The 27,001-nt window shown below is 55.2% G+C and overlaps 1 protein-coding gene across 2 annotated transcripts; it reads right to left on the bottom strand.

Moving 5' to 3' along the window:
* RIN3 (Ras and Rab interactor 3) lies at window positions 1-26,288 on the bottom strand. Of its 2 annotated transcripts, none has more exons than XM_028496349.1 (6): window positions 26,229-26,288; window positions 23,571-25,109; window positions 21,316-21,624; window positions 9,480-9,611; window positions 4,182-4,345; window positions 1-1,147 (listed from the first exon to the last, which is right to left on the bottom strand). In XM_028496349.1, exons 2-6 carry the CDS (start codon window positions 25,015-25,017, stop codon window positions 827-829), a joined length of 2,373 nt encoding a protein of 790 aa, XP_028352150.1. In that variant the 5' UTR covers window positions 25,018-25,109; window positions 26,229-26,288; the 3' UTR covers window positions 1-826. The 2 variants fall into 2 exon arrangements, with proteins under 2 accessions (XP_028352150.1, XP_054944663.1); XM_055088688.1 differs by lacking the exon at window positions 26,229-26,288 and having other exon boundaries at window positions 23,571-24,674; window positions 24,821-24,902.
* Between the last annotated feature and the right edge of the window lie 713 nt (window positions 26,289-27,001).

Below are 27,001 nucleotides of genomic sequence, written 5' to 3'. Positions count from 1 at the left end.
TATTAAACACTCCCCACACGGTGCCTCTTGCCACAGGTGCCACGGCCCTGGGGTGCCCCCCAAGGCAACGGCCCCGTCAGTGTCCCCCGTGGCCGAGGCTGCGCTCGCCCACGTAGCCATGGAGCTGGCTTCACTTGGAGGTCCCAGTGCACGTCTGGCTGCTCCTGGAGGGACTGTGGGTGCTGAGAGCCGAGCGCAGGCTCTTATGCAGGGGTCGGGGGAGGGCTGTCTCCTCACACACCCTGAGCTGCTCCTGAGATGCTGGGCGGGTCCAGAGCATCCCAGCTCCATCCTGTGGGAAGAGGGGCGTGGGAGCAGCTGGGGCCAGGCCACCCCTCCTGAGGGCAGCCCTGGGGAGACGGGAAGCCCCCCGGGAAAGACTGAGGGTCGGGCGGGCACGGGAGACAGAGGCACTGGCCTGAGGGGCTGTGTGTGAACAGGGGCCAGGCTTGGGCTCTGTTTGCTTCAGGGGGCTGCAGAGTCCCTTCTCTCTCTGAGCCTGTTTCCCTTTCTGCCTAACGAAGAACGTGGCCTCTAGGGGGCTATGACTCTCCTTCAGGAAGCACGCTGGGGGCCACGGATCACATTGCGTAAGTGCCACGTTGGTCTACGCGCGCTCAGTAGGTTGCGAGCACGTGGGACGTGTGGGCATCCCCGTTGGGAGAGTGTGTGTGTGTGTGCGCGCGCGCGCGCGTGCGTGCGCGTGTGTGGGTGTGTGTGCGTGCGTGCGCGTGTGTGGGTGTGTGGGGTGAGGGCGCGGGCCGGGTCTTCTGACGGCTTCTCCGCCTGGGTGAGCACTGCCTTTGGAGGGGCTGCAGACCCGGCCTCACAGGAAGTTGGGCTCCCGCACCACGAGGCAGGGGGGGCCCCCGCTGTCCCCGCCGGCGTCCAGGGGCCGGTACACGAAGTGGAAGTCGCGCTTGGGCTCGCTCCGCAGCAGGTAGCCCTTGATGCGGTGCGGCAGCGCCTCGTCGGCCAGCTGGAAGCAGCGCCCGTCCACCAGCACGAAGAGCCGGTGGTCCTGGGGGTGCACCACCTCGAACTTCTCCGCGCACTGAGCGCACAGCGCCTTGGCCAGCGTGTCCGCCCGCGACGCCAGCGTCCGCGACTGCCGCTCGGGCTCCAGGTACGACACGCAGATGAAGTCCTACGGGGCGAGATGCAGGGGGCGTGGGTCACCGGCGGGGCCAGGCCGGCGTCGGGTCTCACCCCCGTCCCGATGCTGGGAGCTTGGACAGGAGTGAGGAGCTGCGTGGTCTTGAACAAGTCCTTTGTCCGCTCTGTACCCCAGGGTCCTCTCTGTAGAGAGCGGATGGATGGCAGGAGGGGTCGTGAGGCTGGCAGTCGGGGCACCTGCATCTGACCCTGCTGTGTGATCTCAGGCAAGGGCCTTCCCTCTCTGAGCCTCGGCTCTCGATAGGGCCGACCATTCCAGGTCAGTCGGTTGGCTTGCAGTCTCGGCAATGAGTGAGAGCGCCCGCCCCCTGGTGGCCAGTCCACGGGCTCGCCATCATTTATTCATCTGTCACTCGCTTTCTCATCCCTACCTCCCTGAGCCCCTCTTCGTCCCAGGCGCTATGCCGGGCACGCAGGGCAGCATAAATAAAACCAGAGGTTCAGACCCACCCCCGGCATCCCATGGCTCAGCTGGGGCAGCTAAGGCAGGCAGAAGAGATCAGGCCTTAGGGCTGGAAGAGCCTGGGGGTGAGAAGCGTGGTGTTCCGAGGAGGAGCAGGCAGGCAGGGAAGGGCGGGGGAGAAGACTTAGGGGAAGCGGATTGGGGAGCTGGGCCTGAAGGATGGGGGCTTTAGGACAGGTGGAGGAGTTGCACCTCATAAGCTACGTGGGCAAGGGTGAGGCGCTGCCTGCGAGGTTGGGGATGGGAGCATTCGCACAGAACAGCACACTCACACCTTCCTCCACCAGAGATGGCGGAAGGAGTCCCTGCCTGGCTTTGAATCTGCTCCCACTGTGTGACCTACACCTCTCTGAGTCTCCATTTCCTCGACTGTAAACTGGGGATAAAACCAGTCCTTACTCCGTGGCTGTGAGGAAGCACATAAAACTAGCGCAGAGCCTGGAAGAGTCCCCCTTCCCCCAAGGACCCAGAGGACGGGTAGGAAGTGGTGTGCAGGGCTGCCCACTTGTGGAAGGATGGTGACAGCACAGCCGTCTCCTGATGAGGAGGAGGAGGACTGTCAGGGCGATGACCACTTGAGAATGGTGATAATTATGGCTGCAGAGTAGTGGGTGCATGTGAAGGGCAGGCTCGGTGTCAAGAGTCCCTGGGATCACTCCTTTCTTCCGGGAGAGGAAAGCCCACCCACTTCCTTGGGTCTCAGTGGCTGCCTGTGCTCTCCTTGTCCCGCATTAGGCCTCCTAAGGGCCCTTTACTACCTGATGACTGTCAAGCTCTGGGCTTTCACTCCCAGGGGAGGGATTTAGGGCACGGGGCGCAGAGGAGGCACTGGGGGAGGAGGAAGAGGGTGGTGACCTCCCCATATCCCAGAAAGAGTGCTGAGAAGACTCCTCATCCCAAGCCTCTTCCTGAGCTTTGCCTCCCTAAGTGGGAGGCACTGATGCTCTGCCTGGCTCAGCACTGGGAATCCACAGGGTGGAAGCAAGAAGTAAGGAATGCCTGGGTCAGGCTTGGACCAAGAGTGTCCATATTCCAAGAGATGGTGGAGGGACAGCTGTCCCAGGAGGCGGTGGGGAGTGGTGGTGTGCTGGAGCTGGCACTTGCCAACTCATGCTGGCTCATACCGGCTTCCCAACTCCAAGTTCAGTGATGCCAAGTTAGTAGCTTGAAATCAGCCATGGTGGGAGCATTTATACCATGGAAATCGACAGAAGCTGAGATCAGAGGGTTGTTTTTTTTTGTCCTCCCCAGAGAACCAGTTACTAAACATTATCAAGACACCATTGATTAGAGGAGAGGGGACATCAGCTTGGCCGCCTAGAACAGGTACTGGGGAGGCAGAGCTCACATAGTCCAGAGTCCCCCTGTGCTGATAGGAAACCTGAGTCCCAGAGAGGGCAGACACTGCTCGGGGTCACACAGCAAGCTAGTACAGAGCTGGGTCCATACCTTGAGCCTCTTGCCTCCCAGCAGGCCTGGGCTCTGCTGCTTACAGAAGGGCCATCTGGAAAGCCAGGCGTGGGGTTCAGGTCCAGTGAGCTCTGGGTGCCAGGTGAGTGAGTCTGTAGAGCTATTTACAGCTCGGGATCGCAGCCTGGCTCACTGGACTGACGCTGTCCATTCTGCACGCACCCCAGTCTCACTCTGTCTCAGGCCCTGGGCTTGGGACCCCTAAGACACGTGAGCAATGGGCCCTGCTCTCTCAGGGTGACAGCTTCATACACAGACGGTTACAATACAGTGTATATGTGCTGTCAAGGGCGAAGCAGCAGCAGGAAGCACAGAGGAGGAGGGCATCTAACCCAGGCCGTAGGGAATGAGGGGCAGGAGGCCGTGTCAGGGAAGGCTTCTCAGAGGAGGGGCTACTGGAGAAACTGAGAATGGGCAGTGGCAGCCGGGGAAGGAGGGGAGATGGACCCGTATGGGCAGAGGCTAAACCCAGTGTGTTCAGGGAATCAGAGGTAGCTGATTTGATGCAGCCTGGGGGGGGGTGTGGGATAATGGCAGGGGCGGAGGGGGAGGAGTCTGGCCACCAATGGCTTGAATACTGAGTTTGTATAGAGAGAGGTGGGGAAGGATGGGTGGCTGGATTGGAGGGGGCAGGCTTGGGGCAGGGGGACCCCTGGCAGCTGCTGCATTTGTCCAGGCACAAGGGGGCAAGGCTGTAGATCAGCTCATGGGCTTCTCACTGGGACGACTTACTGTTCACATCTCCAGCCCTAACAGCCTGCTGGGACATCATAGGTGCTAAGGAAGAGTGGATAAATGTCCCATATCCCTACCATGTTTGCCCACCGAGGCCTGCTGATACTTTTATAGTCTCCACCCCTTAACTTCCACTCCCATCCCCCAACCGCCACTGGGCTGGGCACACGCTGGCCGACGAGAGCCGGTGCCTTTGCCTCCCACGTGAACGCCCCTGGGGGCTGGGCTGGCTGGCCAGAGCAGCCAGTCGGCATCAGGCTTGTTAGCCGGCGGGCGGTAGGGATGGTCTGGGGACCAGGTCCGCCGGCCCCCTCCCACCCTCTGTCCCAGGCGTCACCTGCACGGAGGAGCGGGAGGCCCGGGCCTTGTTGAGCGTGCGCCGGCGCTCCCAGCGGTGGATGGAGTCCTGCACCTCCACGCTCAGCTGCCGGGTCACCGTGATCTTGTCGTAGTTCTTGATGTGCTCCAGGGCCCCGTAGGTGGTGGTCAGATAGTAGGAACCTGCGGGGGGGAAAGGGTGTGGAGGCTGAGCCAGGACCGCCTCCGCCCACCCCCAAAGGGAGGGGGCTGGTCCCAGCTCGGCCCGCCCCGCCCACCTCTCTAAGCCCCACCCATCGCCGCTGCAAGGAGGTGCCTGCCGCCCCGTTGGTCACCGGTCCAACTTCAGCTCTGTGCCCACCGCAGCCTCACAAGCTTCCTCAAGTCCAGCCCTGATCTGTACGGCCCTGATCAAAGCTTGTTCCTTTTGGGACGTAACTCTTGCTTATATTTAAGTGATGTTTTAAAATGAGTTTTTAGTTTTACGATGAGCTTTACAATGTAAAGATACACAAGAACCACGGATGTCTTTAGGGTGGGGAAAGGGGTGCCTTGGAGACATGGGTGAGTGGGAGACTTCTCATTGTATGTGTCATATATACCCTATTTTAAAAAACGACTTAAAAATATGTGGAGAAAATTTTAATTACAGTCATACTATCACACACTATTTTTTAAAGATTTAAGGCAAGTAAAAACTTTGATTCGTTTATTTCTCCATTTCTTTTTACCTTAAGTTAATTCACACATATTCCTAATACCTAATGTTTCCTAATTTAAGCTTTGAAATACTTCAGACTACAAAATTTACATGAAGTTTTAAGATAAAAGATAATAATTTGCACAGAGGCTTACAAGTTTACTCTCCTTGGCTCGTTGGAGGCTTTGGTTAAAATGTTTGAGAAGCACTAGCCTTGTTTCGCCCCTCACTCTAGAGGGGGCAGGGTGACTTGGCCAAGGTCTTGCAGTGTTTCCCTGGGCCTTCTTCCCACTCACCAAGCCTCTCCCCAGCCCTTTGGGTACCAGGGCAATGAGTTCTGACATGAGGCCCATCTGCTAGTGAGCCACCCAATCCCATCTTCTCTTTCTTCCTAATTAACTGAATTCTACTTTTGTGGGGTAAAGCAACACTCAACTGAAAATGCTCACTTCCTAGATTCTCTTGTAGTTCAGGGTAGAGGGCAGGAGACCCCGTTCTGGCTACTTAGATGTAAGTGGAAGTCCCTGAGTGGCGCTTCCAGGAAAGCCTTTTGCGAGGGACAGACTCAGTTAGTGTATCCCTTCTGGTTTTTGCCTGTCCCCCTTCCTCTTTTCTGGAACACTGAGGTGAGCCTGGAGGCACAGCAGCTGTTTGTGATCAGAGGTGATAGGCACAAAGACAAAAGTTCACATCCTAAAGAGCAATGGAAAGAGCTGGGTCTACGATTTCCTGGTGGCGGGGCTAAAAACTGCCATCATTATCAGCTGCTTACCCCAGGACTTCTTGATGCAAGAGACAAACCAGTCCCTCACTCTGATTTAAACCATTATTAGTTACATCGTGAATCATTTGCAGCCCAAAGCATTCCTAACTGCTCCATTGGATGAAGCTGTCTACATATTCCTACAAATTTCACAACCAGTATGGGAAAAGTTCATACCCTGACTGGGGTGGGCGGGGAATGAGATAAAGGGGTTTATTGCCACAGGATCACTCGCCCTTTCATGGCAGTGTAGGAAGAAGACAGTTTTTGAAATAGGTATATCAAGGCCAACATGGAACTTGGCTTGGTGTCCCTTATCAGAGAAGGGCCAGCAGACCTCTCATGGGTCTCCTTTTCCAGCCCAGCTCAAAGCCTGTGTGTGCAAGAAGCCTTCCTTGGTGCCTCCAGCCCTCGCTGGCAGAGAGCCCTGTCCTCTAGTTGGCATTCCCCCATGGTCATGTTTCCCATCGTGATCACATCCCCCTGGCTGGGAAGGGAGGAGCTGAGAGCAGTGTGCTGACTGCGAATGGTCAGTTTGGAGTCAGAGAGCAGGGTTTAGGTCTCAGCCTTCAACAGAGAGCCCTGTGCTCTCAGGTGAGTTAGTGTCCTCTATGCTTCCATTTCCTCATCTGCAAAATCCATAATGTTGTGGAAAGTAAATGAGATGAATACACATAAAGTGCAGTGCTCGGTAACATGTGAGTATTGCACGGTGGTTAGGTGACCTAAGGGAGCTGCTCTGGAGGTTCCCCACCCTCTTGGGCAAAGGGGAGGAACTCTAAGCCCTGCCAGTGCACTGGCTCTCCCAGTAGACTTCCCTTGGACTTGGGGTCCTGCAGTTCCTTCCATGACCACTAGGTGGCAGGCAACTCCTCGCACTGTGAGTTTTGGAGTCGAGTGTTCTCTTCAGGCAGAGGGTGCTGTCCATTGATGGGAAAACCTCATTGCCTCTCTTAAGAGATAACTAGCCCAGGATGGCCAGCTGTCAGCCAGGGTGCAGACGGGATGTGGGTAAAGGAATCTATGAGGGTGCTTCTGGAGAGGTTTGTATTTTGAGCTGGCTCCAGCCCCTTCCCCTTTCCCAGCAGCTGCCTGGGTCTCCCATCTGCCCTGTAATTGCCCAGAGTGGTGGGAGCGGCAGAGAGAAGGGGGAGAAAAGGGTCAGGGTCCCATCAGCCCAGTGTTCAGGTCCTCTCTGCTTCTTACAGGAAGTCCCTGATCGCTCACTCTCCAGAAGCCTGCTGCAAAAAAGTGGGACCCAGTCACAAGCTTTGCCAAATTCCAGCATGTGGAACCAGTTGAAAGAATGTGACGGTCTTGCAGGCTTTTGGTGAATGCAGATCTGTTTGTTCAGACTGTGAAACACAAGAAGGCAGAGGCCCGCTCCATCTCTCATCCTTCCCCCAGCTGCCTCTGCAGAAGGTGCCCAGATGGTCTGAAAACCCCAAATCTAGCCCAGTGCTTTCCCTTTTCCAAGCCAGGGAGGTTAAGTGACTTGCCCAAGGTCTCCAGCCAATCAGAGGCAGAACTGGGGCCAAATCCAGCCTCCAAACTGCTCTTTTTTCTACACCCTGTGTTAGTTCTCCTCTTAGGATGGAGTAACAAGTTCTCAAGAGCAGGCACTCCCCAGGGGCCTGCCCTTGTCCCGGGCATGTCTGACTCTGCAGGGCACCAGGGGCAGGGACTGGCCAGCAGGGGCTCTGCTTCTCACCCCCCTGCCGCCTCCCAGGCAAGCCCCTCTTCTCACTGCACCTCAGAGGCTTTGGTGACGGAGCACCCTGTGGGCCGCCACCCAGCAAAGACAGGAGGGTGAAGCTGGGGAAACTCAGGAACACTGCCCCCCTGGCGCTCTGTCCTCCTGCTCTTGGGCCCAGATATGTCTAGATGGAGGTCTACCAGCTGGCAGACTTGGGTGGAAGCTCCTGCCCATGTCGGAGACCCCCAAGTCATCCTTCTGTCGGAGTCCAACACCTGTGAGGCTGGGCTGTCCTGGCTGCTGTGACCTCCCACCCTGGCTATGAGCGTAGGACGAGACAGAGGCACCCATGCCACAGCCCACCTCCTGGTGTGTGCAGCATGGTCCTCAGAGCTGCCCTGGGCAGGGTCTGCTGGGAGGGGCGGTACGTGGTGGCATGCGAGGCTCTGCCCTGCCATCTTTTCTTCCAGCAAACACCCCATAGATCCCTTAGAAATTTCCCCACAGGTCCAGAGGTGGGGCGGGGGCTCTGACCCTTAAGTCTAAAAGGGGCAGGCTGCAGGGTATTCAGGCAGCTTTGGGTCAGAAAGTGTGAAATGTTTAAGATCTTCATGTATTCATTTGTACTTGGCTTGCCTCAAAAATACTTAATGTAGCCCTTTACATAAAATAGATAGGCAACAAGGATTTACTGTGTAGCACAGGGAACTGTATTCAATATCTTGTAATAACCTATAATGGAAAATAATCTGAAAAACATATATATATATATATAACTGACTCACTTTGCTGTACACCTGAAACTAACACAATCTTGTAAATCAACCACACTTCAATTTTAAAAAATACTTAATGTAGCCCCAAACAGACTAGCTCTCCTGCCTGCGGGACCTCAGCTTTCCCACCCGAACCCCCTGTGGGTTTCGGGAACAGGAAGAAGGCTCGCAGGAGGTTATGGCAGGATTGGGGTGGGGGGGCTTCAGGTCCATAAGGAGAGGGTAGTTGGGCCAAGGGTGTCCCTGTCCTGTCCCTGTTCGCCACTGCGCCTGGCCTGGAGTCCCGTCTGGCAGCAAGGATGCAGGCTGTGGATGGAACAGGAGCCACGGCGGCCAGGGCAGGGCTGACCACTGCCAGAGAGCCGGCCAGTGCTGAGGTCAAGTGCAGAGCCCCACAGCCTCGCTCCATCCTTCCACCCACCAAAGGGCTCTTTCCCTGACACTCTCTATGACCCTACAACAATCCACGGGGGCAGGCCAGTCCTGCACAGCTTTACACGCTCCCCTGAGCTTCCAAGAACTCACAGAACCAGCCACGTCATACTGTCCCCCCCAGAGACCGACACAGTCTAAAAATGCAAACAGATGCAAAGAGGGCCAGCTTATCTCAAGAACCACAAAGCCCAAAGGGGTCACTGGGGGCCTGAGAGTCTCCCCACCCTTTTGGGGGTGGTGTCTCAGAGGGAGCCTGGGGCTCCGTCAGAACTGCTATCTGGGCTGGCTGCACTTCAGGGATTCTTGGTGGAGGGGTGGCCGAGGCTAAGTGTATGGGACGAAGTGGTAGGAAGGAGGAAAGGGAAGGGAAGGTGAGGGTGGGACAAATTACACCCCTGCCATCATCCTACAGGAGAGTGCATGGCCTCTTGCCCACACCACAGCATTACCCTCCTCCCACTGACGGGTACCTGGCCCAGATCTGGATGAGCAGGGGGGGCTGAGCCCCCAGGGCTACCCCTGTCTAAGAGCTGACCATTGTTCCCTTATCCTGTACACTGCCAGCAACTGCTGTTCCCTCTGTGAAGACTGCCTCTCCTCCTTCTTTATCTGACTGGCCCCTATTTATCCTTCAATGCTCAGCTCAGGCATCACCTCCTCCAGGAAGCCTTCCCTGATTGCACAGCCTGAGTAATGTGCTCTGGTACTCTCTGGGCCTCCCTTGTCTAGCATAGGTGACAAGGTCTCTTTACTGGCCCAGCTCCCCTGCTAGTCTGTGAGTCCCCCAGGACAGGGGCTGTGTCAGGCACTGTTGTGTCCCAGGGCTTAGTGGAGTCTGGCATCCAGGAGGTGCTTGTTGGGCCCTCCAGCAAGCCCTTGGTGTGGCTGGGTCAGGAGTGGGCGATGGGCCCCAGGGTTCCGGAGATGGGCCTGGGGTGGTGACTCACCCTCCCCCAGCTGCAGGGCAGGGTCCATGAGCTCCATCATGTACTCCACGTTGAGAAGCATCTCCGTGAGATTGCTGCGGGCCAGCACGTACATGAGCACCGGCAGGAAGTCGTCCGCCCCGTAGGACTTCCCTGGGAGAGGAAGGAGGCAGAAGGTGGTGAGTGTGAGGCTCTCCTTGTGAGCCGCTCCCTGCCCGGGGCAAGGGGACAGTGGTTTCCTGGGTGGGGGGTGGTCACCCCTGGAAGAGGAATCTTCCTGTTTTCTCCTGACTCTCATGACAGCGGGCGACCCTGGGATCAGCCTGGTCGGGAGGCCTGAGACACAGTCTGGGTTTAGGAAGAAGGAACCGAGAAAAGTGCCCTTTGCTGCATGGGCAAGACCCAGCCCCTTCCCCTTTCCCAGCTCTTCCCCTGCAACACCTTCAGTCAAGTTCACGTCACACTTATTCATGGAAGCACCCAGAAGCAGATGTCTGTCTAACATTGACGTCTTTTGGGAACCACACATCTCTCTCTCCACTTGCAAAAGTGAAGCCCTCCCTCGACCAGATGCTACCAGGCCTAAAGTTTCCCCTCCAACCTTCATTATTTTGGGTTAAGCAGTGCCCTTTCCCTAGGGTTTCTTCTAAGACGTAAATACCTCTGAAAGGAATAACTTAGCACTACTGCTTTTGTGGGAGATGTTCCCGGGGCTCAGAGCCTCTTGACAGTAATTGATACCTTGGGGAAGGAGGTGGGTGGAGATGGGCCTAAAAGATGCCCTGATGGCCTTTCACGTTTTCTGAGAGCATGAAATGAGAAAAAGAATACGAAAGTGATTCGGTACCCATGGAGGGTAATGGAAAAGTGAGCTATTATTGACATCTCCGTTCTGCTTTCTCAGGCGGCCTCAGTTTTTCCACCTGTAAAATGTATCGGCTGATGGGGTTGGTAACACACAGCACTGAAAAGCAGAGTCAGACCCGGACTCCTTACCAGCTATAAGACCGTGGGCTAAGTGTTCTACCTCTCTGAGCCTGCATTTCTAGACACATGTGAACTGACACAGATAGCATGACATCCAGTGGGGTTTTGGTGAGAATTCTAGGAAATGATTTACAGTGGAGTGCTCCTATACCGCCTCCACGGAAATGCCCACTAAGGAAGAATGTTGTTCCTCTTATTCCAGCTCTGTGTCCTGAGCTCTCTGATCATTTCTTTCAAGGTTCTTGTGCCTCTGTGCACAGAATTAGTCAGTTTGGGAGAACATCTTCCATAAACCTTTATGAGCCTGAGACACGACTAAAGAGTACCTGGGGAAAGATTATTTTGTGCCTGCAGTTGTCTTCCATGTTGATAATTTAATCATTAGAGTTCTGGCACACGGGAGATGCTTTTCTTGTTTGATTTATGAATTAGGGAACAAGGCATGTCTGGCAGCATGGATGTGAAACAGTTCTGTGCCTTTTGGAATTCACCTATAACTCATGCACTGGTTAAGAGCCGACTGAATTTTTACTCCGCCTCCAAGAATACCAATTTTTTCTTGGTATTGTATTAATAGCTCACCCAAAAATACAATCAGGCAAGTTCACTTGCTTTTGAGCAGTAGTTCTCAACCAGGGTGCTTTTGCCCTTCAGGGCCCATTTGGCAATGTCTGGAGTTGCTTTTGCTACTGGCATACAGGCCAGGGACGCTGCTAAACGTCCTACAGTGCACGGGACAGCCCTCCATAAAGATGAATTACTCAGTCCCCACAGGTCTGTAGTGCTAAGGTGAGAAACCCCGCTTGAAGGGACAGTGACCTTCAGCCGGAAGGATGGTCCAGCTCCAGCCCAAGGTCTGAGGACTTAGAGAGATGGGGAAGGAAGCCCTCTGGACTGCGGCTCTGTGCGCGGTGGGGATGGAAAGTGCTTTGCCCTTTTCTTCTTCTCCCCAAGCCCTTCTTGAGAATCTCGGCTGATTCCCAGGAAGGGCTTTGGGGTCCATCTCCTTGGTTCCATGACACTGCGTTCAGCTAGCCCACTGCAGGGAACTCCTTCGACCCCAGGTCTGTCCCTCCAACTACCGGTGAGCACTTCCTCTCCGTCTCCCCAGTACACAGAGCACGCACGGCAGAGGTGGTGCTGGATGAGTGAATGAATGAATGCTGAGCTCCCAGCAAGAGCTCAGAGCCCGGGCCTGGCGCTGACTCGGATGGGCCTCTACACAGACTCCAGGAGTCCTTCCCCCATTAGGGGGAACTCAGAACGACAACTTCCAACTCAGAATGGCATTCTGCCACCATCACACTCCCACGGGACACCCCACTGTGCTGAATCTCGGTTGAACTCCTCGGGCACTTTCACTCCTCTGTGCCTTTGCACACACACAGTTCCCTCTGCCTGGACCGCCCTCCCTACCTTTCCCTTACTAACTTCTCCTTGTCCTCCCACATGCTCAAGCACAAGTTGGATGGTTCCTGCTCTAGTGCCCATACCCTTGACTGTTTCAGAGCCTGCCCCTTTCCTCGGATTGTGAACTCCCTGAAGGCACGGTTGGAGGCTGTGTGAGCTTGGGCAAGTCCCTTAACCTCTCTGAGCCTCTGCCCCATCACTGCCTTCCCAGTCTCCAGCACAGGGGCTTGGGATGTAGGACACCGACAGTGAGCTGAACTGGACCCACGTGGGCTCCCACCAGGCACCGCTCTGTCTTGCCCATGGTTGGGGCCATGGTCAAGGAAACTAGGATCCATTATGGGCCTTAGACAGTGGCGTGATGGGAATCCTTAACAACCGGCTCTCCAAAGAAAAGAAAAAAAAGCTCTGATTTGCAGCATCTGTCAATTTGCATGGCATAAATCTTTCCACAATGGCCAACTTCAGGCTACCAACATGAACATGGAGCGGGGAAGAGATGCAGACGGCTAGCTCCCATGAGATGGTTCGTATCATCGCTGACTTAGCACACCAGTGGCCTTGGATTCATCAAGTCAGACCTCACTGTGAGGAAACTGAGGCTCAGGGATGGGAGAAATTTGCTCCAGGCCCCACAGGTGGTCAGTAGAATCTGGGTCTCTCTTCCCTGATGTGGTGAGAAATGCCCACACAGGATCCCTGACCTGAGAGCTATTTGTGGACAAACACGAGCTTTAAGCCTCATTTAAATGCACTGGCTCCCACCCGATATCCTAGGGATTGTTAGGGCTGCATTCTCCTTCCCTGAAGCCTGGAGCCCAAGGCTTAGGGCTCGGGGCTCAGCCCTGCACACAGTGGGGCCTCAGGCAGCAGCACTGGGAGGCTGGGGCACAGCTACAAAATAATTCACCTGCGGTCAAAACATCCGTCTAGCGTGAATCAGAGATCGCATCCATCAGGCTGTACCTCTGAAAGGCCTGCTGGGCTGCAGCCTGCATTTCCTGCTGATTCCTGCTTTCTTTTTGCCAGAGTCACATCTGTTTTCCATCTGTAGATGTTGGGGGAGCCGATTACATTTAAAAGAGCTGGCTGGGGGCCTTATGCGTGTTTCATCAGCTGGGGGATTTTGGAGAAGAAGAGCTCTGATAAAAATGAGCTAAAGCGTGTACACCTGGGTCACACAGACCGTGAGGACACTGGATTAGGAGGCCCCCGACGTGTCCACTTAACCAGCTGTGTGATCTGGGGCCACTACCTCTGAGCCTCACTTTTCTTATCTGCAAACCGGAGGTAATAACAAAACTCAGTCTGTTACTCAGAGCCCTTGTGAGCGCAGAACAAGTGGCTGGATTAAAAATAAAGTTTTGTCTTCTAGGAAGCACTTCTAAAAGAGGGGTTGGCAATTTTTTTCCGTAAAGGGCTGGATAGTAAATATTTTTAGTTTCATGGGCCACATGGTCTCTGTCCCAACTCTTCGACTCAGCCATTGTACAAAAGCAGCCAGAGACACTGTGTAAATGAATGAACGTGGCTGTTTCAATAAAAATTTATTTACGAGATCAGGTGGCAGGCCAGAGTTGGCCTGCAGACCCCGATCTAGAGGAAAGAATCTATCATCTTATCATAACTGCCCCTTGGAATGTGTTGACTGGGCTCTTACTGAAAGTGGGTGTGGCTGGTGCAACGATCCTGGGGCAGCACACGGCTCACGGCTGTGATCTGCTTTGGCCCTAACCCTCCGCCACGATTCCCACCTGAAGCCACTTCCTTCCTCCAGGAAGTTTTAACCCAAGACCCCCACTCCCCACCAGCTAGGTTCAGTGCCCTTATAATGGGTTTCCCTGGGCTTGTCATTGAAGAATGGAAAAACAAATACATGTTAACTCAGAGAGGCCTCCCCTGACCTCCCAACCCAGAACAGCAAACTCCTTCACACTCCCCAGACCGCTTAGCCTGTTTTATTCATTCTAGTGGCCTGTTTCAGCATCTGATGATATATTTTCTATTTCTGTTTCCTTGTTTATTAGCTGTCTCTCCCCAGGCAATGAAAGCTTTATGAGGGCAGGGACTATATTGTGCTCACTGTTTATATCCAGTGCCTCAACAGTAGTAGGTGTTTAATAAATATACTTGCTAAATGAATGAATGAATATCATTTATCTCACTGCATGGTTGTCTCCTGTTGAATATACTCTGTTTTTCCACTTGACTTGTGACCATCCTAAAAACAGGGGCTGGGTCTTCCTGTTAACATCCATACTGTCAATAAATGTTTGTTGAACTGTTGAATGAATGAACTTAACTGATAAAAACACAGGATGGCAGGAAGTAGAAAGCCTCTAGAACAGGAGTTTTAAAATTTACTTTTGCAGTGGAATCCTTTCGTTAAGGGGTATCTTATACAGAACTTGGCTGCTCTGGCTGATCAGAGTGGGACAGCAGGGCTGGTTTGCTGTTTCCCCTCCTCCCCGCTGTTCCTTGCAAGATGTCCCCAGTCCCTCGAGTCCCTTGAGAGTTCTCTGGGACCAGTTGGAAAACCACTGGTCTAGTTTGAACTCCCAGCTGCACGGATGAAAGAGCTGGAGCCCGAGGGAGGGAAGTTCCCTGTAGTCTGTGGCTGACGTGAGAAGCCAGCCTCTCTCCCACTGAACTTCCCAAAGCGACCCTGTTGGGTTGTTTGTGCCTTTTGCAGATGCTGCTTAAGTCTCAGTTCTGCTTTGAGCAACACTGGATCCCTGAGGAAATCACTCCAGCTCCCTGGGTTCCTCTTTGGAGAGCTCAGCCCACAAGCCAGTCAGCCACACTGGCTGTGGGTGCAGAGACCAGAAGCCAAAAGTCCCAGCCTGGATGGAAAATGCATGAAGCCACTGGGATTGGGCCTGGCCTCCCTGAGGTCATCTCTGACCCCAGGGCACCCTGGAGAGGCAGGAGAACACAGCAGTCCAGCACAGGACCTGGATCCAAGTCCCAGGGCCACCACTCACCTGCTCAGGTGTGACCCTGAGCTTGCTGCTTCACCTTGCCGAGCCTCAGTTTCCTTGGCTGTAAAATGGGGATAACAGCAGTGCCCACACCTCGTGGGGGTGGTTGTGATGTTTCAGTGACAAGACAGATAGAAGGTGATTAACATGGTGCCTTCTGGGTTATTGGACTGTGAGAAATGTTACAGATGGTTATTATGCAAGACAGGAGGGTAACGTGGCTTCTAAGCCTCAGAACATGACATCTTAGAGGTCCTGAACCCCATTTCTGTTGTGGGCATAAAAACAAGGTTATGCTTTGCTTCCAGGCCTGGCACATAGGTTCTCTGTCTGTCTCTTCTGTCACCTGCATGTCAATGCCCAGGGGGACTTAGAAAGCCTCCCTCAGCCTGGATTCCCTGGATGGCTATGTATGGAGCAGAGCCCACTCCCGCCCCCCAACCCTCCTCCATCCAATTGGACTTCCATGCGTGAGAAATAAATCTGTACTGACTTAGAGATTGCAGGGTTTGTCTGTTATAGCAGAAAGTATTTCCTTAACTAATTATCTATTTACCTACCTATCTATATCTCTTTCAAAGAGACCAGATAGAAATCTACCACAATACTAATCATCTTTTTCTACAATAAACATCAGTGACTTCTGTCATCAGAAATCAGTTTAGATTTTTTTTTTTTTTTTTTTTGCGGTACGCGGGCCTCTCACTGTTGTGGCCTCTCCCGTCGCGGAGCACGGGCTCCGGACGCGCAGGCTCAGCGGCCATGGCTCACGGGCCCAGCCGCTCTGCGGCACGTGGGATCTTCCCGGACCGGGGCACGGACCCGTGTCCCCTGCATCGGCAGGCGGACCCTCAACCACTGCGCCACCAGGGAAGCCCAGTTTAGATTTTTTAACATCGATTTTTAGAAACCAACAGACTGACCTCCCTCTCTGTCCTGTCTACCCTCAGTCAACGTCCATAGGCCTGTCGATCCCTGCACCTGGGGTCTCCCAAACCCCGCCTCTGCCCTGCCTGAGCCAGCTACACAGACTCTCGAAGGAAGAGAAGAAAGCAGCCCGCTGGCCTTCACTGCCCTCTCGGATGTTGCCTGCTCTTTATTCTTTTAGAAGGAGTTCCACGTTTGTGTGCACTGCATTCTTCTTTCCTTCCCCCAACTCCTATTTTACGGAGGAGTTCTTGGGCTTGAAGCTATTTCTCCCCAACACCAGGGCCAGCCCTGAATGCCGGGTCTTAGACACTGAAGAGGTGGGAATAGCTTGTTTGTCACAGTAATGGGACAGATGATTCTAGAAGTTCTAACTGCTCTCACCGAGCCTCATGCAGTCTGCTCATCCAGTCTGCTCCTGGCTGCAGGACAGAGGGCCAGGTCTATCCAAAGCCATTGTCTCCGTGAACTCCCCACCCTACCTGACACACGGGCCCCTAAACCTGCTATAGTGGAGGAAGCACTTGATCAGGATTTGGGAACTTTGCGATCTGTTCCCAGGCTGGCTGCTTGGTACAGTGATGGAAGCACAGGCTCTGGAGTAAGGATATCCTAGCTTTGAATCCTGGCCCATCTGTATCATGGGCATTAACAGCAACTACCTTTCTGGAAAAGACAGCCTGGCCGTTACCTCAGGCTTTGTGTCTCCAAGTTCTGCCTTTCCCACTGTCCCAGCCGGTCTCGCCAGCGGCCAGGCCGTGTGGATACCAGTTACTATTGCCAGCATCGTGCAGTGGGAGAGACGGGCCGGTGGAGCTTCTTTCCTGGACTTGAGGGGCTGGGGCAGGGCGGGTGGGGGGGGAGGGCAGTTTTCCGCGTAGAGGGGGTCAGCGGTGGAGGCCGGCGGCAGCCGAGCCGGCGCTGTGCCCTCCACGGGGTCGCCCATGCCTCCCAGGGCTTCCACGGGGGGCGGCGGGGCTGGGGGCCACACTCAGAGTAGCAAAGCGCTGGAAGCGTCTGGCGGGTGAGGGGGCGAGGGTGTGGGAGGGGAGCGGGGCCGGGTGGGCGGAAGGCCTGGTTCTAATGTCGCTGCGTGTCAAAGTCAGAAGAGAATTTAAGAGTCAGTCCGGATCTGGCTGAAAATGCCTGACCTCAGTCTAATCATGCGGAAACATCTGACAAACACAAAATGAGGAACTTTCGTGACCAAGAAAAGATGGGGAGGGGGCAGGGAGGGAAACCTGTATTCCTTAAAGATGCCAATGCCATAAAAGACAAAGAAAGGCTGTAACGTTCCAGATTAAAGGAGGCAACTAAATGCGATACCTGACCTTGGATTGGACCCTGAACTGGAGGAGGAAATGCTACTAAGAGCCTTGTTAGATCAGTGACCACCTGGAATACAGGCAGTGCAGTGGAGAAAAATAGTGTATTGATGTAAATTTACGAAGCAGACAACTTTAATGTGGTTACGTGAGGGAATATCCCTATTCTCAGAAGTATTTAGGGGTAAAGGGCCAAGATGTATGTAACTTGCCTTTATATGATTCAGGAAAAAATTACATATGCATAGAGAGAGTATACATGATAAAGCAAACGACGTAAGATATTAACAGTCCACAAGGGGTAAGTGGATGTTCCTATTTTAATGTACTATTCCTATTCTTGAAGTTTTTGAAGTCTGAAGTGTTTTCCAAATGAAAGGTTTTCTCAAAAAGCCAAAAAATATAGCAGCAGAACTGGTTATTTCAAACAAAATCCCAGGTGGAACCCTGTGTGTAAAACAGGGACAAGCTGGGTTGTCTGGGGTCAAGCCCAGTCCTGTGTCCCTCTGGTGACCCCTGGGGTGCCTCCTGGAACCCAGCTTGGAAACCACTGAGTGGCTGCATCCTCCACATTTGGAGCAGCCATTCCTGCACCCTCACATCTACTGGACACTCACCCACATATCTGTTCGCATCTGAGCCTCGCCACAGCCCCGAGAGAGGTGTTCCCAGCCTCTTTTTGAATGGGGCTAGAAACCAGAGGCTCTGGAAGATTAGTACCTCCTTGGGGCCACGCAACCCAGGTGTTTTCTATGTGCTCCCCCCACCTCTACCCTGCACGGCAACCTGCAAGGCAGGTCTTAGCATCCCCATTTTACACACAAGCAGAGGCCCCATGAGATTCGAGTCTAAGGCTACAGCACTGAAGCTGGGTTCAAACCCATGTCCTTGAATGAACCCTCAAATCCCTGCTCTTCTTGGCAGAACTGCTTCCTCTCAGGGGAAGAGGCTGAGGTTCCGAGTGGGGCAGCCCAGGCCTGCTCGGGGCACAGGTAAGATTGGGGGCCACTGGGTTCACAGGCCAGTGCTCTCTCAGCAGTGGGAGGGGAACCCACTGTCTGGCTCTTGCCAAGAAACCCATCTGTTCCTGGTGGGGAATCTTCACACGGAGCCTTGATCCCCGTCCTGAATTTCTGGGCTCAGAGTCTCCCTGCCTGGAGCTGGCTTCTGAATCAGCAGAGGTTCCTGTCTCCCTGGCCCCGCCAGCCAAGGACAAGGAAACTGTGAGCGTCCTTGTTCTGTTCAGTCTTTCACGGGCTGAGCTCCGGCAGTGCCTTTCTGTCTTTCTTTTCCCTCAGATTTAGCCATTCCCTCCCCCATTCCCTGCTCGCTGGTAAGTTTTTAGTAAGTAAAACTCAGAGTGTTTGAAGTCACTGCCAAGACACTGAGCGTTTAAAGGAGCTGCAGGAAGCTCAAGGCTTCTGAGTAAACGGGGACTCGCTGAGGATGCAATTGCCCATTTCAGGCCCAAAGCTGCCTCCCTGATAACGGCTCAGGGTCTGTAGAGCCCTGGGCCCTGACTTTGCCCCGAGCCTCCGCAAGGCAGGGAGAATGACTGCCCAAATGAGAAGTTCGGAAGGGGAAGGTAACTGTCCTTGTTAAGTGCCAGCTACCGGGCTGGATGCAAACTGCAGACTCATCTCCGTCTCACAACAGCCCCGTAACGTGGGTGTAGCTGTGCTGACTTAACACAGGAGAAACTGAGGCTCAGAGCACCGAAGTAACCTGGACACAATCACATAGCTGGGAAGGAAAGCTGGATCTCTCTCCTCCACATTCCTCCAAGGTCCCAGGCCCGCCTGTCTGTTCTCGCTGAGGCTGCTCCCAGCCAAGGGTCCTACGGGGCTTGGTCTCTTTTCCTGCCTGGATCTAGTTGCTCCGTCTACACACCACGCAGGACACCCCCTGAGCCTGCCTCCCCCCCCGCCCCACAACCCCCGCCGCTGCTGATCTGGGGCTGCCTCGCTCTGAGAAGGTCTGAGAAGGTTCCTGGCCAGCCCTCTGCCACGCCACAATGGGGACTTAACCTCCAGCCTCACTTCGCTGCTGTGGGCTCCTGGACAGCTTCCCGGGTTCCACACCCCTGGGACAGAGCAGGTCCACCTCTGAGAGCTCTGGGGGGTGCAGGCTGCTTGCTGACCCCCACCTTACTTCCTTGGAGATTTCCGAGGCAGTTTCTCAGCTGTGGAGCTCACACGCTGGCCTGTTCTCTGGACTCTACACCGCATGGGACACCCCATCTCGAGGTCTGACTTCCACTCCATGAAGAAAACCCTCCACTTCAGCATCCCGTCTCCACTGCTACAACCCTCTCTCTTCCAATCACATTTCCCATATTATGATAAAGGGTTAATGTGCAGCTGTAACTCAGGGTGGCATCTGCTTACGGGGAACAGTATTCATTCTCACAATTGACTGTCGGACCCAAGTCAGTTTAATCCAAAAGAGTGACTCCAGCCTGGAACTGTGGCCTGTTCCAGGCCTGTGAGGAAGTTTTTCTAGGGTGAGGGGACCTTGCACCATCCCCCAGTCACACACTAACAAATGTTTTCTGTTGGCCTGTGGCCACACTGGCCTGCCCTTCTCCAAGGCAGATGGAGAATCCCTCCCCTAAAACAGCCACCACTGGTTGAGCCTGCTAGGCGCCATGCATTGAGGTTGACATTTTACATATGCTGTTTCCAATATTCACAAGTGACCAGGCGTGGCTTCTGAACCATTAGGGGTCTTAGTTTTGCCTCTTTGTAAAACAGCTTCCTCAGATGAGGCAACTGGGTCTTATGGGGTTAAGTGAATCACTCAAGGTCACACAGGTAGTAAGTGACAGATCAGGAATTTGAACCTAAGTCTGTATGGCTACAGAGGTTAACAATCCTTCCACTCTCCATTACCATGGCTGTCATGTACAGTTGCGCAGGTTGCTTACTGCACAGAGACATCCAGCTGAAGGGGTAGTCAGGGGATGAAATCCAGCCAGCATTCTGTTCAGTAAGGTGTGCACCACGGTGCAGTGATGCCCGTGCTTGTCTGCCTGGAGGAGCGCATGGGGTAAACTGATTATAAAGGGTACTAATGATGCCCTCCCCTACATCTGCACCCCTCGCTCTGTGCCTTTGCAGCTCTTCTCACCAAGGAGGGAAGTCCGGTTCCTCACCCCTTAAATCTGGGCTAGTCTTGTGACTAAAGGAGTCAGTGAAATGTGGCAGACTGGCGTTGTGCCAGTTCAAGTCCATACCGAGAGGCCTTGCAGGCTGTACTTGCCCACTTGGACCCCAACTACCGCCATGGGTACAAGCTTGGGCTAACCTGCTGGAGAATGAGAAACACGTGGCCCAGTCACCCCCATCCCAGACCAGTCAATAGCCAATCAACCACCCAACACATAAGCAAGGCCATCCTAGCCCAGCCAGCCTCCAAACAACCCCCTCTGACCACAGACCCTCGAGTCAGCCCAGCCAAGCTCAGGCACACCTGACCAGATCAGCGTAACTGCCCCACTGACTTCTGTAACTGATTTATGTGGCCATTATGGGTTGAATTGTGTCCTTCCAAAATTGATATGTTGAAGTCCCAGCCCTCAGTACCTCGAAATGTGACCTCATTGGGACATTAGGTCTTTGCCGATATAATTAGCTAAGATGAGGTCATACTGTTGTAGGGTGGGCCCCTAATCCAATATGACTGACATCCTTATAAAAAGGGGAAGTTTGGACACAGACACGTACACGGAAAGCACACCATGCAAAGACTGGAGTGATGCTTCCACCAGCCAAGGAACGCCCAGAAGCTAGAAGAGAGGCCTGGAACACCTCCTTCCTTACAGCCTTTAGAGGGAGTAGGGCCCTGCTGACACCTTGGTCTCAAACTGCCAGCCTCCAGAACTGTGAGACAATAAATTTCTGTTGTCACCAGTTTGTGGAACTTTGTTACGGCAGCCCTAGGAAACGAACGCAGCACCTTTTCCTAATTCATACAAAGGCACAGTATGGGCTGGCTTCCTTGGCTGCTTCCAGTGTGGCAGCCAACCATGGCTCTCCTCCAGGCCCCCAGGGAACCCACCGTGGCTACTCCTGCCCCAACAGGCTTCTGATTCTGGGTAGGCTTCTCCAGTGCTTTCCAAGGGCTCTGGAGTTGTTGAGGGGAAGGGGTCACAGCCTCATACGATATCGCTGCTCCAGGGATCCGGAGAGCGCCCCCAGCCCGGGTCCCTCCCGGCTGCCCACCTACCTGGGTTGCCAAGGGCCATGGAGTCGTAGATGAGCTTACAGGTCTTGAGCAGGGTGGAGATCTTCTTCTCGGGCGAGTAGGCCTTGTGCATGCTGGCGAACTTCTGCAGGATCTTCTCCATGATGGGCACCTCCGGCACGCTAGTGGTCACGCCCAGGTCGGTAGTCGTGGTGGCTAGGATCACCAGCTGGTTCTCCTTGAGCTGCTGCAGCGAGCCGTCCTTGCTGTGGATCTCATGCAGGCATGAGTTGATGGCTTTCTTCAGGGGCTTCAGGACACACTTGTACAAAGCAGACTCCACAGTGGCTTCTGCAGGTGGGCGAGAGCAGGAGGGTGAGGAAACCAGCTGCAGGGATCCTGCCCCCACGTCCTGTTGCCCGACAGTGTGGCTATCCCCATCCCATGTCCCTGGAAGGACATACTCACAGCCCCGGCAGGTACAGCCCACAGTTCTGACAGGTGAGACAGTGTAGTACATTCAACAGAAAGCCACACTGCCAAGGGCACAGGAGCCACACATGGTATCTAATGCTTTTCACAGGGCCTGGCACAGATGAAACTCTCACAGGGCTGCTTACTAGTACACCACCTCAGAGAGCACTATGTACATGGGAGTTGTGCAGTATACAACCTGTGCCGCTGTACCTGGAGGGCCTGGGTGCCCAATAAATGTTTGGTAGAGTTATTCTTGATGTGCCTCTTTCAATTACCAGATCCATTTGAATCTAATCTCAAGAATACAGTATAGCCAGAACCTGACTTCTTACCATTTCCACGGCTACCACCTTGAGCTAGGCTGTCATCATCTCTTACCTGAGTTATATTAATAGCCTCTTGCCCTGGCTTCTTTTAGTCCATTCTCAACACAGCAACCGGCATAATCTTGTTATACCATGCTTGATCATGACATTCCTGTGCTCAGAACCCTGTAATGGCTCCCATCTCATGCACGATAGAAGCCGAAGTCTTTCCCGTGGCCCAAGCCCCCTCTGTGACCTGTGCCTGTGACCTCTCTCACTCATCACCTTGTTTGCTCCCTGTGCTCATGCTGCTCCAGCTACCTTGGCCTTCTTGCTGTTCTGCCAACCGGCCAGGCTTGCTTCTACCTCAGGGCCTTTGCACTTGCCATTCCCTTTGCCTGGAGAAATGCACATGGCTATCCACATGGCTTATTCCTTCACTGTTCAAATGTCATCTTATCCCAGAGGCGTCCTGATCAGCTAGTGGAATGAGAATTAGTCATCTCTGATCTCACAGCAACTGTGCAACATACATGCCATAATCCCCACTCTACAGATGGACCAACTCAGGCTCTGCTGGTGCAGGTCACACAGCTAGTTGGGGCCTGAACAAGGATTTGAACCCACGTCAACTTGACACCAAGGCAATGTTCGGCTCTGGTTGGCAGTAGGGAAATATTCTTGGAAAGTCTTTTTGGCTCCACCCGATCCCCAGGGTCTCAGCTCTTGGCTCAGTAGGGGAGGTCCCAAGTCCTGTCCCTGTAGGGAGACACCTGAGCTGCTCTATCCCTGGGAGGAGAGGGAGGGGCCCATGTCCCCATGGCTGAGTCTCAGTAGAGGCCAAGATAACCCTTCCCTGCCACGCACGCCTGGGGTTGGCCCATGTCTGGGTCTAGGGCTGGTCCTGGCTGTCTCGGTCCTCATCCTGCCGCCTCCCTCTTCCCCTTTGCTTCTCCAGCCTCTTCAACAGGACGACACACGGCTGCCCTTGCCTCCGTCACCCCACTCCCGTCGATCCTTCCAGGCCCTCAGAGCCTCTGCAGCTAGAGGTGCGGTGACCCGGAGGCAGGGACCTGTGGTCAGCTTCCCCACCGCCCCTGGCTCCCGTGTAACCTTGGCCAAGTCCGTTCCCCTTCCCGGGCCTTCTTCCTCATCTACGGAATAAGAGGGTCCGTGCCCTCCAGGGTCTCTACATCTCTGCAGCCAGCAGATCTCCGGCAGGGACTGCCTCTGACCCTCAGCAGCCATGCGTGTTAGTGCTTTTTTTTTTTTTTTTTTTGCCGCTAATCGCTCCTGGTGACTTGTCTCCCTAACAAAACCAGGAGCATCCTGAGGGTGGGGGGGTCCTGCCCAGCTCTCAGGCGGTTGAGGTTCGGCCATCTAACTGGGCCCATGGGCCGAACTCAGACGGAAGAGACAGAACAGCAGAGGGGTTAGTTCGCGGAAAGGGAGGATCATCTGGGATTATCCCTGGCTCCCACCCGCTCCCAGCCCCTGCCCAGGATGGGGACCGACCTAGCTCCTCCTCGGAGTGCAGGGCGGGGTCCACCAGGGCCTTGAGCTCGGTGCTCTGCAGCAGGTAGCTCTTGAGCTGGGTCATCATGGTGCGGATCTCCTGCAGCATCTCCATACTGGAGGTCTGGTGCGCCATCATCTCCAGGCTGTACACTTTGTAGTCCTGCACCAGGTTGCCGAAGTACGAGGCCTTGTCCTGGGCCAGCTCCACCACCTTCTTGTACAGCTTGCGGTTGTTGGAGAGGAAGGCACTGAAGACGCTGGTGAAGCTCACAAAGCTCAGGCGGTGGCGGGCCTTGCCCAGGATCATCGACGACTTCTTCTTCACGTTGGGGCTGCTGAACTGCTCCAGCTCCTCCTCCGTGCTGCTGGTCGAGTAGGAGTCCTGGTCTGTGGCCGAGGCGGGCACTCCCAAGCTGTCCGAGAGGGAGGCCAGGGAGCCCTTGAACGCCGGGGTGCTCTGGGGCCGGGCCCCGGCCCGGGCACGCGGGCTCTGAGTGGGGGCAGGACCTTGGCCTTCTCCAGGTGGACCGGGCCTGGGGTTCTCGGGGGCCTCCCCGTCCGTGGGAAGCTCGGCAGTCTCCAGGGGAATTGGGAGGACCGAGGCCAGCTGCCGGGAGAGCCGTTTCTTCCTGGGAGGTGGGACCGGGGCCTGTCGAATCTTCCTCGAAGGCTCTGGCATGCCGCCCAGATCGCCGGCTTTGGCCACTGCTTCCTGGCCTTGCTCTGTGGTTCTCCGAGGCCTGTCCCCAGGGCTGCCGGAGGTCCCCTGGGGAGGCAGGCGGAGCGGGGATGCCCTGGAAGGTCCCACCGGGTCCCCCTCTGCTGCTGCCCCCCTGTCCGCCTTCCCTGCACTCTGGTCCTCCGGGGAGACCTTCTCCACGATGCGGCGTCTGGGAGGGGCGGCGGGGAGGCTCTTCTTCGTGGGCGCTGGAGGGACGGGGGCCTGCAAGGGGCTGGGGGCTGCCCCCGGCTTCACCTCTTCCTCCCTGAGGGGGCCCAGGCCTGCGAGGGGCCGTGGGAGCCTCTCGCAGGCTGTCATGGGTGGCTGGCTTGGAAGCTCCGGGGGGCCTGGGGTGTGGGGTGCCCGGCTGGGGGCAGATGCTGGGGGTGAGGGAGGAAGGGCCTCAGGATGCGGAGGCGGGGGAGCAGCCGTCGAGGGAGAGCCCGGCAGAGGGCAGGCCGGAGGGGGGGCGGGGGGGTGGAGCGGGAGCGGCGGGGGACGGGGAGCCGGGCGGCGCGGGGCCCACCTGGAGGCGGGGGAGGTCGCGTCGGAGGCGGGAGGCGACGGACGCAAGGGGCAGCTTCCCGGGGGCGGCCGGTCAGCCGGCAGGGAGCTGCCGCAGTCCTCGATGAAGACTGGATTCACAAACCACAGGCGGCCGTTTCCTATGGACAGCTCGATTTCACACGAGCAGTTTTCGTAATGGGCGGATGACCTGAGCATGGAGGCGGGAGGCGCTCCCGGGGCTGGGTCTTTCGGGGCCTCTGCTGGGCTCCCACATCCTTGCCGGGGGTTCAGCGAGGAGTCCCAGAAGCCTGTCGAGATGAGGGAGGGAGAGGAGGTCAGTCCTGAAGCCGGGCCCCAGCCTGGCCTGGGCGGTGTCTGTGGGCTGCGCGGGGGGGCAGGACGAGGGAAGGCGGTGCAGTGCTTGCTTCACCGCTCCGAGGGTTGGTTTCCCCTCTTGGACTGTCTTAAACCTCTCCCACTACTTCCTGCCTTGAGAGGGGAAGCCCCACGCCATCCTCTTCTGCGGTGCCGGGCTGGGGCCTGGACGGCGCTGGTGACAGGCTCTGCTTCAGTCCTGTCCCCTGGCGTGTGAGACCCCACGGGGTGGGGGGTGGTGGCACCCATGCCCCGGGGTGCAGGTACGTACGGGGATGGAGGGGACAGAAGCCCGGATGCTGACAGGCTGGGTGCTCTGGGGCAGGTCACCGGACCTTTCTAGGCCTCCATCTAGTCATCCCTAGAATGGGGTCCTGACAGAGAAGTTGCTTTGGGCCTGTTTGGGCCACTGCAGTTGTCACAGCGGGAAGAATGAACTATGGATTGTAGCCAGTGAGCTCAGACCTGACCACCCAAGTGGGGGAATGCCTGCCCTCTGCAAAATGATTCTGCCCTGGCCAATCTCAGTGTTAAAACAGGAAGCTGCCCTGTGCCCCCAGCTCAGAGAGTTGGAGCTCCTGCACTGCTGAGCTAAGTCCCAGCACATGCCTTGCTCTCGACTCAGCCCTTAGCTGTGGCCACCAAAGCAGGCCTGCCCTGATGGTCAGCGCCAGGCTTGTTCTGAGTAATGGGCATGGGACGTCCAAACTGAAAGGGCGCTGGGGCTTGACTAGCTCAGAGGAGTTCTTGACCTCTCGGTACCAGGCTCTATGGAGAATCTGACAAAAGCTCGGGATACTCCCAAAAGGCCACAGGAGCACATTTTGAGAACAAGGTCACCTGGCTGGCAGGTCACTGCAAGCTCACTCAAGCAGCTCCTTTTGGAGGAGTATGGAACCCAGGTCTTGTTCCACGTGTTCATTTTAGAGATCGATAGTGCAAATTCCTTGCTAGTGATTGCACCAGGCCTCCAGCCTCTCACCCAGGGCTCGTTACCTCTGGGAGGGAGTCATCAGTAAGAAAACTACCAAAAACAGCATCAAAGACAATACCAGGAACAAACGTGCATTGCGTTCTGGCTGTCGTGGATTCCTTGCTCTACAGGGACCATCTCACCGATCCCGGACCACAGGCCTCTGGTGTAAGTCCTCATGTTGTCACCGTATGGCAGAGGAAGATGAGAAAGCCAGGGAGATGAACGGTCACCGGGTTGGTGAGTGAAGGAGCTGGAATTTGAACTAGGTCACACTAGCTCTAAAGCTGAGAGTGGCATGGACATATATACACTACCAAACGTGAAATAGATAGCTAGTGGGAAGCAGCCGCCTAGCACAGGGAGATCAGCTCGGTGCTTTGTGACCACCTGGAGGGGTGGGATAGGGAGGGTGGGAGGGAGACGCAAGAGGGAGGGGATATGGGGATGTATGTCTATGTATAGCTGATTCACTTTGTTACACAGCAGAAACTAACACACCATCGTAAAGCAATTATACTCCAATAAAGATGTTAAAAAATAATAATAAATAAATAAAGCCGTGTGCTGCGCCGCCCTTCATAGGAACTTGCGAAACTTCCCATCCTGGTTGCTCTCCTGGCGTGAGTGAGTAGTGGGGTGGTGAGCACCCCAGAATGGGGAATGTGGTAAGAAAACAACAGGCTCTTGACTGCGAAAGAAAGGAGATGTTGCAAGATGGCCAAGGGCAGCCGTGCGTGTGTGTGCGCGTGTGCGTGCCCGCCCTAAGGGATGGGCGCTCTCGGGGTTGTGGGTGTTTGCCACCTTGCTGGCCAAAGGGGTCAGAAACCCAATCAAGGTGGGCTGCCGAGA

Source organism: Physeter macrocephalus, chromosome 11 (genome assembly GCF_002837175.3).
Source record: "Physeter macrocephalus isolate SW-GA chromosome 11, ASM283717v5, whole genome shotgun sequence".
Lineage (NCBI taxonomy): Eukaryota > Metazoa > Chordata > Mammalia > Artiodactyla > Physeteridae > Physeter > Physeter macrocephalus.
The sequence above is the reverse complement of the archived record's forward strand: the minus strand, read 5'-3'. Positions and strand labels throughout refer to the sequence as shown.